A 16,517-nucleotide genomic window follows, 5' to 3' on the forward strand; every position below is an offset into this window, starting at 1 on the left:
CTGACTTTTCTTTTGACTTTACAGTTTGCAGAGGGGAGGAAGGTCAGCCACAACAATTTTTGTCTCATTTTATCGTCCGAGCCACCTCAAAATCCTCGTCCTTCCATTACTATGTGTTTTAAAGTTTCTAATTCTTGAAGATAACACATGTTAGATAAATCTCCACTATAGCACTGCAGATTACAGCAGCACTATAATCAACAAAAAAGATTATAGTTCTATAAACTCAGAATTATTTGCGGCATTCTACAGCAGGACTTTCTGAAAATGCGCGTAAAAAAGGTGATTATTTATAAGAACATCGAACTCAAAATTTAATTCAATTAAAACTAAATTTTTCGATTTAGAAAATTTCAATATTTCATTTATGCTTCAAGGTGGCCCGATTCTTAAAAATAGTTTATAATGTCGATTAGACACTAGAAAAAATTGTCTTGGAAGGACGAGGATTTCGAGGTGGCTCGGACGAGAAAATGAAGAGAATGTGGCTTGGACTAGAAATTGTTGTGGTTGGCCTTCCTCCCCTCGTCTACATCTTTTAATCTATATCTATGAATTTCCACTGAATATTTGACGGATTCCAAAGCAGACAGTTTTAGATTTCAAGCATTTTACCATTTGCACGAATTCATGAGAAATTTTGCACTTATACTGTAATTATATAATTACATTCTTCCTTTTTTGTAACAAACATAAATTATTTTTGTATATTTTTAGATAAAATGAGACTGGAAATAGTTCTTCTTGTCTGCCTGTCAGTTGAATCAGTTTTATGTTTTCCTGGGCCAAAAATAACCCGAAAGTTCGGTATACAGAAGGATGCATCAAAACCAACAACAACTGATGCTGAAGATACAACTGATGCTGCTGTTTTGATCAACGAGGATTCTGCCGAAGACATGACTCCTGCTTTTCCTACATCCCCCGTTTCTATTCTCAGCACTGATTCTAAACGTGAAACTACGTCTGAAAGTAGTAATGATGAAGTGAATGATATTTCTGCACTGGAAATCAACACAAAAACAGAAGCTGAAGCAATCATAGATAAAGATAGGACAACCGAGGTAGCAGCTGATGAAACTACAACCAACTGGGAAGTAATGGAAGATGATACTACTATAGCTCCAGACTCCTTGGCGGTGGAAGCCTCTAACATTGTAAACAGAATAGGTCTGCTTGGGAACACCTTGGGCCAAAACATCATTCAGAGTGGAAGCACATTGGGGCAAAATATTTTCCAGAGTATAGTACAGAAACAGCCAACTCCTCCTGTAGTTGAAAAAGTCAGGTAATTGGGGTCCACAAATATATCCATGCCGAACCCCTATGTTTTGGTGCAAGAACTGTGAAGATCAAGGTTTGAACAATTTTATAAAATATCATGATGTTTTAACTTTAAGATTGTATATCTGTAGACAGGAAATGAAAAAATGAAAGTTAGGAATGGGAGAGAGATGAAGAGATATTATGATATGAGAAGAAAGAAGAAAAACTATCGAGTGTCCTAGAAGGCCTTTAGTCGTCATTTCAAGCGACTATCCACTCTTAGAGTGACATAAGTTTCCTATTCTCATTCGCAACAGTACCCTTTGAACCTTTCTGTACAGAGCAAAGAAAAAAAATATTGTAATTTTTATCATGAAACATACACAATTTCCTTTTTTATCTCTCCAGCAACTAACCTTAACTCACTTTAATGGCATAGGCACAATAAGAAATCAAAGGAATTGAGTCTTTGGAACAAAATCAAATATTTAAACCTCAATATCTTTAGAACCCGATGTTGTAAACCTTTGATATTTCAAACTCAGATTATTTGATCTAACAAAATTCATAGTTTGAAATATCTAAGGTCTGCAACATTTGGTTCCAAAGATATAGTGATTATTAAATCAGAGTTTGTGGCAAAAACTCAATTCCTTTCCGTTAGAAAAATAAGGATTTCTCAATTATTCGTAGCTCACACTTTTTAAATAGAGAGCCGCTTGTAATAACTTCTGTATCCCCTTTTGTCGATAGAATTATTCCATAGAACTTTATCATATAACTTTATCATAAAACTTTATCATAGAACTTTGTTATATAACTTTATCATAGAACTTTATCATAGAACTTTATTATAAAATTTTATTATAGATCTTTATCATAGAACTTTATCATAGAACTTTATCATAGAACTTTATCTTAAAACTTTATCATAGAACTTTATGATAGAAATCTATCATAGAACTTTATTATAGAACTTTATCATAGAACTTTATCATAAAACTTTATTCTAGAACTTTATCATAGAACTTTATCTTAAAACTTTATCATAGAACTTTATCATAGAACTTTATCTTAGAATTTTATCGTAGAACTTTATCATAGAACTTTATGATAGAAATTTATCATAGAACTTTATCTTAGAACTTTATCATAGAACTTTATCATAGAACTTTATCAGAGAATTTAATCATAGAACTTTATCTTAGAACTTTATCATAGAACTTTATCATAGAACTTTATCATAGAACTTTATCATAGAACTTTATCATAGAATTTTATCGTATAGAACTTTATCATAGAACTTTATCATAGAATTTTATCGTAGAACTTTATCATAGAACTTTATCATTTTCAAACAATAACTGAAAGAAAATTTCCGTTTTGAATCTAAAAAAGGTTTCTCAAGTTAACAAAAGAAAATATTGCATAACAACACAAAAGGAGAGAATATTAGTTATATAAATTTATCATAGAACTTTATCATAGAACTTTATCATAGAACTTCATCATAGAACTTTATGATAGAAATTTATCATAGAACTTTATCTTAGAACTTTATCATAGAACTTCATCATAGAACTTTATCATAGAACTTTATCATAGAACTTTATCATAGAACTTTATCATTTTCAAACAATAACTGAAAGAAAATTTCCGTTTTGAATCTAAAAAAGGTTTCTCAAGTTAACAAAAGAAAATATTGCATAACAACACAATAGGAGAGAATATTAGTTATATAAGAAAATACAACAAAGAACTGAGAGAAATGCGGGAAATCAAATAATACTGGATGTGTGGGGGGGAATGAGGTGGGGGGTTCTTTCTGTTTTATTGATAATGGCCTGTTTTGCCTGGCGGGGGGAGGGGGGCATACGTTTCAAAGCATTTTACGAATTCAATTTTAATATTGAAATATCTTTTCCGCATGGATGGTCTCTAAAGATAATTATAGACCTTTTGGTTTTATAGATCTACAATGATACTCACAAAAGGAAAGTATAAAAACGACATTTAGGCAATAAATGTGTATTTATGTAATTGCACATTTGTATTGTACGCTTAGGGTTTGAAAATTTTAAAAAGAACAAAAATGGACATTTATATCTTCCGTTAAATTATTAGTCTCCCCGTCAAACATTTTGAGGCTTTAAAAATTTCTTTATTGACTCAAATGCATATATGTGGGTTTCCTGTCACGCTTTTCCTATTTAGAAAGTGTTTAGAGTGAAACCATAGAATTATCTTTGGTTTGTGTTTTTAACCTGAATTTAGAATTTATTAGTTTTAAAACACAATATTCATGCTTTTTATGAAATATTCTGGGGTGAAATCGATCAGAAATCAAAGCGTTAAAATTCCTAAAAAAATATCAGAGAAAAAGACATATTTTAATTCAATTAGAAGCTCATACAAAAGTAAATAAAAGCTATTTAAAATTTATAAAAAAAACTTTTAAAATCTTTTAATTTTGATTGTTTAGTTTAAAGTTTATACTTTTTTGAAGGTCAAAATTAAAAAGTCTTTCTAAAAAAGGGAAAATTAGGTTACATCACTGAATTAATATATACTTTTTGTGATAGAGGGCTCCCCTCAAATCCACAATTCAGAACTGCAAACAATTTTTTTATGTTTATGTTCTGTTTAAGATTTAAAAAGTGTGATAGCTCTGAGTTCTATTGGGGGGGGGGTGGCTACCCCCCTTTCCTCCCCCCTGTATACGCCCTTTTTAATTTTAAATATTTTTCCTAATGTCATAATTACTAACTCTATTAATTTTCTTACAAGGTCAAGTTTAAAATCTTGCTTCTTAATTAGGCCGATCAATTAAAACTTATATTATTTACAGTTAAATCAATTACGTCTAAATAAACAGTACTCAGGATATAGTAATAAAACGAAGAGGTGAAGCTTAGCTCAGATGTACACAACCGACCTGTCTATTAATTAATTAAAAGACAGGTCGGTTGTCTACATCTAAGCTAAGCTTCACCTCTTCGTTTTATTACTCTATGGTACTCAGCTTGTCCGTTTGTTTGTATTCAATAAACGTGAAAACGGCTAAACAGGCCATTAATTGATATTTTTTAATTCTATTTAAATCTTTGTTACATTCATTTTTCTATTTGGTAATACGTTTTACATCCACATTACACATACCTTGTAAACTTTAAAAAATTAAAATTACAAAGATTTAGACTTTAACGAAGACCTGAAATTCTTTAAAAATGACGATCTAAATATACAATGAGGTTTTGCTTTAGTATTTGAAGGCATATTTAATGATTTTGTAAAGATCAAATCTAACTCACTTTAGTAAAACTTAGTTCATTGATATTCTACATTATATATTGTGCTAAGAATATTAAATTTCGACATTCTATCCGGAGAACATTTTTTAACTTTCAATAAACCTTCTCTCGGGTCATGTGATTTGACACAGAAACTAGGGTCCGATCGGTTTAGATATTTTCACATTCATTTGAGACGGACAGACAAACAAACAGAAAAGAAAATATAGATAATGTTTATTTGGAAACCCTAAAAGTATTGAAAAGTAACAATCAAAAAACCTTGTTAATGTATTTTTAATAACTTAACTTTTACTAATTATCATCTCTGCAATTGTTTTTATTTCCCATGATATTGAATCTTGATCTTGATACTCCATATATAAGATGATATAAGTATAAACTTTGAGTTGTGTAAATTAGAAGTCTAATCTTATATGACGATTTTGAAAATAAATAGTGTTAGCCAAAGAATAATATTATAAATTCTTTGATACTTTTATAAAAATCAATTGATAAAAGAAATCATTAACAATTTTTTTGTCTTTTAGAACATCTTAACGATCAAACAAACCTTTTGAGCAAAGGGGGTTAAAGATTACTATAGAATTTAAACTGATCTATCATTAATAATTATATTATTATTGCTTAGTGCACCGGTTGTGGAGAGAGTTGATCCTGTGATCACGAATGTTGGAGGGATTGCTAGCATGCTTTTCTTTATGTCAGGTTAGAATTATCGTGTTCTTTATGTCAGAAACATATGTCAAGATTTCTTTATGTCATGGTAATAATTGTTATATACTAGGTTAAAATTGCGTTATGTCAAGATAGATATAGTATTTATTTAAATCAAGATAGATTTAGTATTTATCTATGTCAAGATAACTTTAGTATTATTTATGTCAAGATAGATTTAGTATTTATCCATGTCAAGATAGACTTAATATTTACTTATGTCAAAATACCTTTAGTCAAGACAGATTTAGTATTTCTTTATGTTAAAATAGATTTAGTATTTATCTATGTCAAGATAGATATATTATTTATTTATATCAAGATAGTTTTAGTATTTATTTATGTCAAGATTTAGAATTTATTTATGTCAAGACAACTTTAGTATTATCTATGTCAAGATAGATGAAGTATTTATCTATGTCAAGATTACTTTAGAATTATTTATGTTAAGATAGTTTTAGTATTTATTTATGTCAAGATACAGTATTTATCTATGTCAAGACAACTTTATGTCAAGATAGATTTAATATTTAGCTATGTCATGTATGTCTGTATGTTTAAGGTTTGGTGATGTCATTATCATATTTTATCAAAAATAGAAAAACTTTTCTGTTTTTTAAAATTTACTGTTTCAAAAATTAGCAAGCACAATGATAACCAGAAAACTCTGGAATATGAAGTCATTTGAATAAACAGACCCGTAATAAGTAATTTAATAACTTACTCTAGTTAAGATTTAAGCTATATGCTTTGTAACAACATCAAATGTACTTCAGTATTGCTTTTGTCTTCTTCATATTCCATTGTTCCTGGTTATCAAGACACAAACTTTAATGAATCTTTTGACCATGGCTTAGAAGAAACCACAATGGTTTAGGTTCAAACCATTTCCAACAGAAAATTACCAAGTTATATCAAAATATATTTCACCAACCTCATCTGTCAGAGATGTTTTAATTTATATTGATTATTTACACATTTAGATAGATATATGTGTAATTTGTCTATTAGTTTTCAATCTTTAATAAAATCAAATTTCTTTTTAATTAAATATGTGATGAACTTAAAAACAGACGAATTCTAGAATTATTAATATGATATTTGAATCAGTCATTCATTTAATAATTTATTCATTAAATATATATCCTTTCATTAATTCATTAATTCATTTATTCACTAATTCATGGATTTATTAATTCGTTTATTTAATTGTTCATTCATTCATTAATTCAATAATTAATTGAATTATTTATTCAGCTCCTTTCCTGTTCCCCATGGCAATGAGTGCCGGACGTCGGATTGGAAATGATCCTGTTCTGCAGAGGTGAGTTTTGATAGTAAAGCGAACACGTAGATTTCAAGTTGTTAGATGCAGATAACGTGGGAGTAATAATACTGTGAAAGGGAATACGATACATGGTGACTGAAAACTGAACTGGTGGAAACCGAAACCGACCAACAGGGTATCTGATCAGTTATCTAGTAGGTTTAACCCTATTCAGGCTAGCGTCTAAATTTACTAAAAATAGTCTAGGGGGCCGTCCTTTTATTTCCTTATTGAGATAATAAGATATAAAACACGTTTGAAAAGTTCTTGGGCTCTACTTTTATAATCTGAAAAAAATTAGCAAATTCGCAAAATTCAAATATTTATTACAATATCAAGTTAATTAAGCAAAAAATGTGCAAAAACAAAAAGTGCCCGAAATATGATAAATTATACATATTTGAATAGCTCTTTCCACGGCGAATTCAAATATGTAAAAATATTTGCAAAACTAAATTTGTAATCAAGGGAAACTAAAGATGTGCAAATTCTCTTTAAATACAAATGTGCAGAAGTGTTTGCAAAATTTCTTCGCAAAAATTGTGCAATCAGCTTTCTTTTGTCCAAAGCTTTTTAAAGAGCTAAAAAAAAGCCGAAATCCAATGACCGGAAGTAGGTCTAAATATAGTTTTAGTCGGACAAAGGTAGACTAAGGCATTCAGGCAGTATGCCTGAGAACAGTAGGTATAAAAGCCCCGCTTTAAGCCTAAGGTGAGGTGCATGTCTTAGTTAGAAAAGTCAAGTCAAAAATTTAAACAGCCTTAGACCAACACTTCAGGGGGGGGGGGGTCCCAGCCGGAATAGGAGTAAAGAAATATCTGAGAAGTATTAACTTCCTATACATAATTATACGCATTAATACCTACTCTATAATATAACTATATTTAAATTTAAAGAATATGAGCCGCCGGCTTAAATTTTAAGAGTCGGCTCAAATATGGTTGGTTCCTCTTAAAATTGTATTCAATGTTTTAAGAATTAAGCCGGCGCTCAATTAAAACCGGTTAGTTGGCAGATTTGAGACGCGGCTCTCAAATTCATAAAATTCGGACTCTGACCGAATTTAAGATTTTAATAAATTTTTTGCAGGAAAAGCCAGAAAGAATAAGGAGCGGGTACAATAACGTAAATAAATTTGGCATAACTTAAAAATTAACATATTAAAAGAAATGTGTCAGTGTAGTGTGATATGTACAGTGTAGTGTGATATGTACAGTGTAGTATGATATGCACAGTGTAGTGTAACATGTACAGTGTAGTGTGATATGTACAGTTCAGTGTGATATGTACAGTAAAGTGTGATATGTATGTACAGTGTACGCATGACAATTGCTGTGTTTTAATTTTATGTTCAATTGAGTATCTATAAACCATATCTTGAGTCTATCAGTTGTCATCAAATACACTGTTGTATGGGTCCACTGTTTTACAAAATAGTTTAGAATATAAAATTATAAATTATATTATAATATTAAATTCTAAATGTTTCAAAATAACCGGTATTTGAGAAAATTCATAAATTCTTATTATTATCAATCGAGCATGTTTCCACAAAATTATATAATTAAATGTTATTTAAAGACCAATCACTAACTCCATTTCTTGTATTCAGAATTTAAAAGTCATTTGAAGTTCTATGGTAACGTTGATTAAATTATAGGATATTAATTTTCAGATTTTATTTATTTATCAGCAAAAACGTTAAAAAGTATACAGTTTGTATACTTCACAAGCAATTTTAAACAACAGGCTTATTGGACTCACTTGTTGGATTGGAATGGACACCAGTCACCCGCACCCTAATAGTATTTACTATATAGAATTTGCTGGATCATGATACAGTGAAATTGTTTATAGAAATTTCTAAGTGTTTGGCTGGAAGGTCAACGGTTGTTCTATAAGAAGTAAAAATAGCTAGACAGGATAGCACAATTGACAATAATTATAAATAGACAGGACAGCAATCATAGAAATACATATTAATTGACAGGACAGCAAACATTGAATACAAACTAATAGACAGGACAGTACCATTGAAAATTAATATAAATAGACTGGACCATAACCATCGAAGATATATATGGACATGACAGCACCATAGACAATAATTATAAATATACAGGACAGCAACAACAGAAAATGAATATTAATAGAAAGGACATCAACATTAGAAAATGAATATTAATAGACAGGACAGCAAAAATAAAAAATGAATATTAATAGACAGGACAGCAACAGTAAAAAATGAATATTAATGGACAGAACAGCAAGAATAGAAAATGAATATTAATAGACAGGGCAGTAACAATAGAAAATGAATATTAATAGACAAGACAGCAACAATAGAAAATAAATAATAATAGACAGGACGCAACAATAGAAAATAAATATTAATAGACAGGACATCAAAAATAGAAAATTAATATTAATAGACAGGACAGCAACAATAGAAAATAAATATTAATAGACAGGACAGCAACAATAAAAAATGAATATTCATGGACAGAACAGCAAGAATAGAAAATGAATATTAATAGACAGGGCAGTAACAATAGAAAATGAATATTAATAGACAAGACAGCAACAATAGAAAATAAATAATAATAGACAAGACGCAACAATAGAAAATGAATATTAATAGACAGGACGCAACAATAGAAAATAAATATTAATAGACAGGACATCAACAATAGAAAATGAATATTAATAGACAGGACAGCAACAATAGAAAACAAATATAAATAGACAGGACAGCAACAATAGAAAATAAACAATAATAGACAGGACGCAACAATAGAAAATAAATATTAATAGAAAAAACATCAACAATAGAAAATGAATATTAATATAGACAGGACGCAACAATAGAAAATAAATATTAATAGAAAGGACATCAACAATAGAAAATGAATATTAATAGACAGGACATCAACAATAGAAAATAATTATTAATAGACAGGACAGCAACAATAGAAAAAAAATATTAATAAACAGGATATCAACAATAGAAACTGAATATTAATAGACAGGAAATCAATAATAGAAAATGAATATTAATAGACGGGACAGCAACAATAGAAATTGAATAATAATAGACAAGACATCAACAATAGAAAGAAATATCAATAGACTGTTTGGCCACATTTCAAGACTTTGGATTGGGTCTTAATGAAGTAGTCTAGTGTTTGACATTTCATTGCAATCCTGACTTACAAATCATCCACTGATAGCTTATCTTATGGGAAACTAAGTCTTTAGGCTAATTTATTAATATATACTTTGCTTGTCTGTCTGGGTGTATGGGTGTTTGTTTGTTTGTTAGTTTCCAATAAACGTTTGTTATAGTTTGTCAAAAAAAAAATGTGATTAGGCGACGAGAAGAGACGGCCGAGAGACTGTTTACTCCTATTAACCGAATGATGGAGAGAATGGGAGAAAACATTGAACAAAATCAGAAAACCTTCAGGGCAAATGTCAGGTAAAGATTAAGGGACGCTTTGTCTGATTTAAAACTAACTGTAATCTCTTTTATCTCTATCTGTATTTAATTGAATGGTTTTAAAAAGTATTAATAATGTAAAATGCACATTGTAGAATATCTACATATAATAATATAATATAATATAATAATATAAAAATTATAATAAGGAATACTGGAGCACTAATGAGATCGGCTACTGCAGCTGTACCTAAAATGATTAGGAATACTACTAGAAGAGCAATGGATGGGCTTAGGAAACAAAGCCAATCTACTCTTAGGTAAGAGTAAAGTTATAAATGAAGTTTTCTTAAATCTCTAGTCTTAACTAAGGTACAGGGTTATCTAGAGAGGATGAGACTGTAAAGACGATCTGAAACGCGTAAGATATGATCGACGATCTTAGACTAAAATATAACGTATTTCGTTTAGTGGATTTCTTATGATTTAGCAAAGAAACCAGTTTAAAGTTATTAGGAATCATAAATACAAGAAAACAGATAGTAAAGCATCTGTACTGTAGTCTCTGAAGTACCATCCTTAATGGGTCCGCTGTAGGTATAGAATTAAAAGGACTGCTTCTTAATCTAAAATATGGCTATAGATAAAATTCCCTAATCTAAACTACGATATAAAATATGGATATGGTCTGATATGGATAAAATTCCCTAATCTAAACAATGGTATAAAAATATGGCTATGGATAAAATTCCCTAATCTAAACTACGGTATAAAATATGGATATGGTTAAAATTCCCTTATCTAAACTACGGTATAAAATATGGATATGGATAAAATTCCCCAATCTAAACTACTGTATAAAATATGGATATGGATAAAATTCCCTAATTTAAACTACGATATAAAATATGGATATGGATAAAATTCCATAATCTAAACTACGATATAAAATATGGATATGGATAAAATTCCATAGTCTAAACTACGATATAAAATATGGATATGGATAAAATTATCTAATCTAAACTAAGGTATAAAATATGGATATGGATAAAATTTCCTAATCTAAACTAAGGTATAAATATGGATATGGATAAAATTCCCTAATCTAAACTAAGGTATAAAATATGGCTATGGATAAAATTCCCTAATCTAAACTAAGGTATAAAATATGGATATGGATAAAATTTCCTAATCTAAACTAAGGTATAAATATGGATATGGATAAAATTCCCTAATCTAAACTAAGGTATAAAATATGGCTATGGATAAAATTCCCTAATCTAAACTAAGGTATAAAATATGAATATGGATAAAATTCCCTAATCTAAACTAAGGTATAAAAAATGGATATGGATAAAATTTCCTAATCTAAACTAAGGTATAAAATATGAATATGGATAAAATTCCCTAATCTAAACTAAGGTATAGAATATGGATATGGATAAAATTCCCTAATCTAAACTATGGTATAAAATATGAATATGGATAAAATTCCCTAATCTAACCTTAGGTATAAAATATGGATATGGATAAATTTCCCTAATCTAAACTAAGGTATAAAATATGGATATGGATAAAATTCCCTAATCTAAACTACGGTATAAAAAATTCAAAAAACCGTTTTTTTAATTTACACGAACTTATAAGTAAAATGAATTGATTTACCTTGAAGGAATATAAGCTAATCTATGAGGTAGCATAGTAAGTCATGCTATGAAAACCATTTGCTCCGCTTGACCTACCGCTAAACTCAAAAGAAATTCATTTTCTCCATCTTAGGAATATTCCCCTTTTCTCCCCCTGCTTGACCTGACCCCCCCCCCCTTCCACAGAGCCCGGAGTCATGAGCCATTTCCCCCTAATCAAAAACTTCCTTGATGAAAGTAAAATTGTTTAACCCAGATTTCTCGAGAATTATCAAGTCATCCCCCACCACACATACTATGCATTCCAAGCAGGGACGTTTACCCCCCCCTCACATCCCCTCCACCTCCCAACCATACATACTATGCATTCCAAGCAGGGACGTTTACGCCTCCCTCCACCTCCCCACCATACATACTATGCATTCCAAGCAAAGACGTTTACCCCCTCCCCTCCACCTCCCCACTATACATACTCAACAAACAGGGTTCTTTGCAACCTTGTTCTAGGGAAGCTAAACTAAGAAATCATCAAATTCTTCGTTAGAAAAAAAAGACATCTTCATAACTTTTGTTTAGACCAACGGTTTAAGGGGTACCTAAATAAATCAGAAATGCCTCTTTATTTTGGAGGACCCATTTCAATTTTGTTCACAGTCCCTTTAAATATATTAAAAATAAATACTATTTTTAGACGAATGGGAAAAGCAACATCAAACCTGGGGAAAGCAACTTCAAGTTTAATGAATAGGATTTCTACAAACTACAGCAGGTATTCACAGCAGCACCTACAGGGTGTCCAAATAAACATAGCAATCGTCTTTGATCGCTGATATTAAATGCATGGCAAAGAAATTATAGAAACGAGGCTGTATGATTTACGAGCTTTTCTTAAAGTGTTCCACAGTTCTTGTGTCTTAAAATTTGATAAAGATATTAAATATTAGATATTACTTTACTGGAAGGTGATTATATCAATACAATGAAGACGACTGTCGCTTTCAATTTTGAGTTACATCAAGCTATTAAACAGCATGGATACACATAAACTTAGTCAAGAGAAGCTGTCAATTAAAAAGATTCTCTTTGATTACTTGTAAACTTGTAATTCTATAAAAGCTTATTAACAATAAAAACTTAAATAAAAAAGTCCTCTTCATTGTATTAATATAATCTGTATAATTTTGATTTAATCAATGAAAAAACCAAAATTGTTTTGAATTTCTGATTGGTTACCTGACATCGCTGCATAAAATTAAAACTAAATAACATAATGTTACGGATTTTGTCTAATAGTTTGGGTATTTTTTATACATTGTCTTTTGAAATTTCTTTATCCTTGTCTTTTGAAGTTTTCTTTTTTCACATCTTTTGAAATTTCTTTATTCATTGTCTTTTAAAATTTCTTTATTCCTGTATTTTGAAATTTTTTTATTCTTGTTTTTAGAAATTTCCTTATTCATTGTCTTTTGAAATTTCTTTATTCATTGTCGTTTGAAATTTCTTTATTCCTGTATTTTGAAATTTTTTTTGTTCTTGTTTTTAGAAATTTCCTTATTCATTGTCTTTTGAAATTTCCTTATTCTTTGTCTTTTGAAATTTCTTTATTCTTGTCGTTTGAAATTTGTTTATTCCTGTATTTTGAAATTTTTTTATTCTTGTTTTTAGAAATTTCCTTATTTATTGTCTTTTGAAATTTCTTTATTCATTGTCTTTTGAAATTTCTTTATTCCTGTATTTAGAAATTTTTTTTGTTCTTGTTTTTAGAAATTTCCTTATTTATTGTCTTTTGAAATTTCCTTATTCACTGTCTTTTGAAATTTCTTTATTCTTGTCGTTTGAAATTTGTTTATTCAAAGTCTTTTCAATATTGAATAATCAGGGCTCGAGCACGAAGCGCAAACAACCTCCGAAGATTTGGAGTTGGGTTAACACGAGCAGTAGCGTCCGCCAGGTAGCTTTCTACGCAAATACAATCGTTTTAAAAACGATGCCCATTTATAATATTGGCGGTATAATTACAAAGAAATTTAGCCTAAATTGGACTTCTTTGTAACTATTTCTGATTTGAAAAGGCAGTTTAATTTTCTTGCAGAATGATTTATTTCTCTATAAGGAAGTTCAGCTCAGTTTACATGCGGTACACAATATAATACTTGAAGTACTGTGGTTAACATACTTATATAAGTAAGGAAAAGTTGTGTATTAAGGTAGTAGGGTCATTCGACAGTACGTTCACGATAAACTGTCAAACCTTACTACCTTAGAACCAAGATAGTCAATAAGGTACAGGGAAGATCTTGACGTCACTGATCAATATTATTGGGGAGAAATCCTCCAAAAAAAGTGCCAATCACAATGATGCATATTTCGTTTACTCGCCTACAACAGACCTTATCCCAAGACAGGTCTAGGACCCAATGCCCTTCATTGCCATGCCCTATCCTCTGTGTCCTTTAAGAGTTAAGACGTAGCTGGTTAGGCAACGTACAGATTACAGAAGTTAGAATCACTAGAATTGTACGACTAGCCTATTCCAGGAATCAGGCTTAAGAACAGAACCGTTCCTTCCATATATAACAATGTTAGCCACCTCAAAGACGCTAAATTTAAAGATGCTGCATCAAAGAATCTACGCACATTGTTAGATCTATCAAATATTGTAACAAATGTCGTCATCTCTTATCATTAAAGGCATTTTTGAATTTAATACTCGATCAAAGTAAAAAAGGTTAAATTATTTAAATAATTTTTAGCCGAAATCCCCAAAAATATTTTTTCCAAAATGCGCGAAAACGATACACGATGGGGCAAACATAAGAATCGTAGGGAGACAAAAATTTTACTCACCTGAACAATGGCAAAATCTGGGACAGACTTTTTTAGAAATATTTGATCAGGTTGCTGAGTTATGCGGATGACTAGCTGATTTTTCTTCTCACTTTTTTTAGAGACAAAAAAAAGAAGAAGTGATTTTTATTCTAATGGAACTGATTGCTTGTCTGAAACTTAAATATATGTATATTTTTTCAATTTAATGGTAAAAACCTTTGATATTTCAAACTTTGAATTTTTTTTGGCCGAACCTATAGCGAGTGATCAGTGTCTTTAGTAGTAAACTTAATCTGTAAATCGTGTACATTTGTTAATAATTCCTGAAACAATAAATTTTAAATTCGTAAAATTTCAGCGAGAGGAAAGATTCAAAGATATCAAATAGAAAATGTACTTAAAAATATATTTATGGGGTTTTAAGAGAAAAAAGCAAGGACAGACAAGTTTATTAATGTTGCCTGAATGGGATCAATTTCTGACTTTAATATTGTCGAAAAAATAGTTGTAAAACCTGGCGAGATTCATTGGAAACTTTCTTATTTAAATCAGTAGAAAGGTTTTTACATAAGTGGGATTGATTGACAATTGTTGCATAATGTTGTTATAAAGGAATATTGATTGTTGGACGCTCAAGCTGCCAAAATAATGATGTTGATTAAAGGTGTACACAGCGTACGTCTAATAAAGGTGTAAAGAGCGTACGTCAAGTAAAGGTGTACAGAGCGTACGTCAAGTAAAGGTGTACAGAGCGTACGTCGAGTAAAGGTGTACAGAGCATATGTCGAGTAAAGGTGTACAGAGCGTACGTCAAGTAAAGGTGTACAGAGCGTACGTCGAGTAAAGGTGTACAGAGCATATGTCGAGTAAAGGTGTACAGAGCGTACGTCAAGTAAAGGTGTACAGAGCGTGCGTCGAGTAAAGGTGTACACAGCGTACGTCGAGTAAAGGTGTACTGGGCGTAAGTCAAGTAAAGGTGTACAGAGCGTACGTCAAGTGAAGGTGTACAGAGCGTACGTCGAGTAAAGGTTACTGCAGAGCGTACGTCAAGTAAAGTGTATACAGAGCGTACGTCAAATAAAGGTGTACAGAGCGTACACTATATTGAAGCATCTTAAAATAGAGCGTCTGTGAGCCACCCTACTTCAATCTTAACAAACGCTGAATTTTCTTAAAGAGAAATAATTCATCCTACTACGCCTTTATAAATCAAAGTTATTTACAAAATAGTCCGGTTTTGGCTGATGGAAATACAGTGAATAAAAAAGTATGGTTAATAGCTTAAAAAATGTATCAGTGCTTTAATTTCAAATTTTGAAATATAATAAAATATAAACAGTTTCACCTCACAGAACACATTAACATTCAAATTTAAAAATCTTAATAAGGGTCGTGTATCTTTCCAACGAGGAATAAAACCTTAAAAAATGGGTTTTTTTTAACAGAAAATATAAAAATTCACATTCACAAAACCAACAACACTACTGCACAGTGCACACACTAACGTTACCATTTTCTTGATAGAGGGTAGAGAAGTAGAAACTAAAACATCTTCTTCACAAGACAGGTAGAATACATACAGTGGTCCACAGAATATATCGGAATACATACAGTGTTCCCCAAAATATATCGGAATTCATACAGTGGACTCCATAATATATTGGAATACGGAATGTAATATAATTTGTATTCAATGCGAAGTACCCAACTCTATTATCCGAAGAAATAAAAGTCAATAAAGATGAAACTAAATTTTTCGTAAAAAAAAAGCATTAAAAAAGTGGAACCCGTGTTGTCCCCTCCAGCTTTTTACACTTAACACTTTCATTTCAGACTGGGGTAAGACAATATTGCATAATTTGGATCACATAATTGCATTTCAATATATTTTAGGGATCACTCAATACAAATATTTATATACAAATAAAATATGTAATGACTAATTGAGATGATAAAAATTATTTACAGTCGTCTTCGTA

At 30.4% G+C, this 16,517-nt stretch overlaps 1 protein-coding gene across 2 annotated transcripts; it reads left to right on the forward strand.

Annotated features, from left to right (window-relative positions):
• The first annotated feature begins 721 nt into the window (after positions 1 to 721).
• Positions 722 to 16,242, forward strand: LOC111709010 (uncharacterized). 2 transcript variants are annotated; one of them, XM_023482574.1, is made up of 8 exons: positions 722 to 1,288; positions 5,209 to 5,285; positions 6,552 to 6,618; positions 9,992 to 10,099; positions 10,270 to 10,380; positions 12,401 to 12,478; positions 13,589 to 13,660; positions 16,063 to 16,242. In XM_023482574.1, the coding sequence occupies exons 1-8, from the start codon at positions 723 to 725 to the stop codon at positions 16,067 to 16,069; spliced, it is 1,086 nt and encodes a 361-aa protein (XP_023338342.1). In that variant the 5' UTR covers position 722; the 3' UTR covers positions 16,070 to 16,242. The 2 variants fall into 2 exon arrangements, with proteins under 2 accessions (XP_023338342.1, XP_023338341.1); XM_023482573.1 differs by lacking the exon at positions 16,063 to 16,242 and adding an exon at positions 14,607 to 14,855.
• Positions 16,243 to 16,517: the final 275 nt, after the last annotated feature.

This window comes from Eurytemora carolleeae, unplaced genomic scaffold, assembly GCF_000591075.1.
Source record: "Eurytemora carolleeae unplaced genomic scaffold, Eaff_2.0 scaffold929, whole genome shotgun sequence".
Lineage (NCBI taxonomy): Eukaryota > Metazoa > Arthropoda > Copepoda > Calanoida > Temoridae > Eurytemora > Eurytemora carolleeae.

What these genes read in the sequence shown, in the direction of transcription:
- LOC111709010 (XM_023482573.1), top strand. Translation starts at nt 723, where the DNA reads ATGAGACTGGAAATAGTTCTTCTTGTCTGCCTGTCAGTTGAATCAGTT. An exon ending in CATGCTTTTCTTTATGTCAG is followed by an intron (nt 5,286 to 6,551) that starts GTTAGAATTATC and finishes TTATTTATTCAG; the next exon opens with CTCCTTTCCTGTTCCCCATG. An exon ending in CAAAGCCAATCTACTCTTAG is followed by an intron (nt 10,381 to 12,400) that starts GTAAGAGTAAAG and finishes TACTATTTTTAG; the next exon opens with ACGAATGGGAAAAGCAACAT.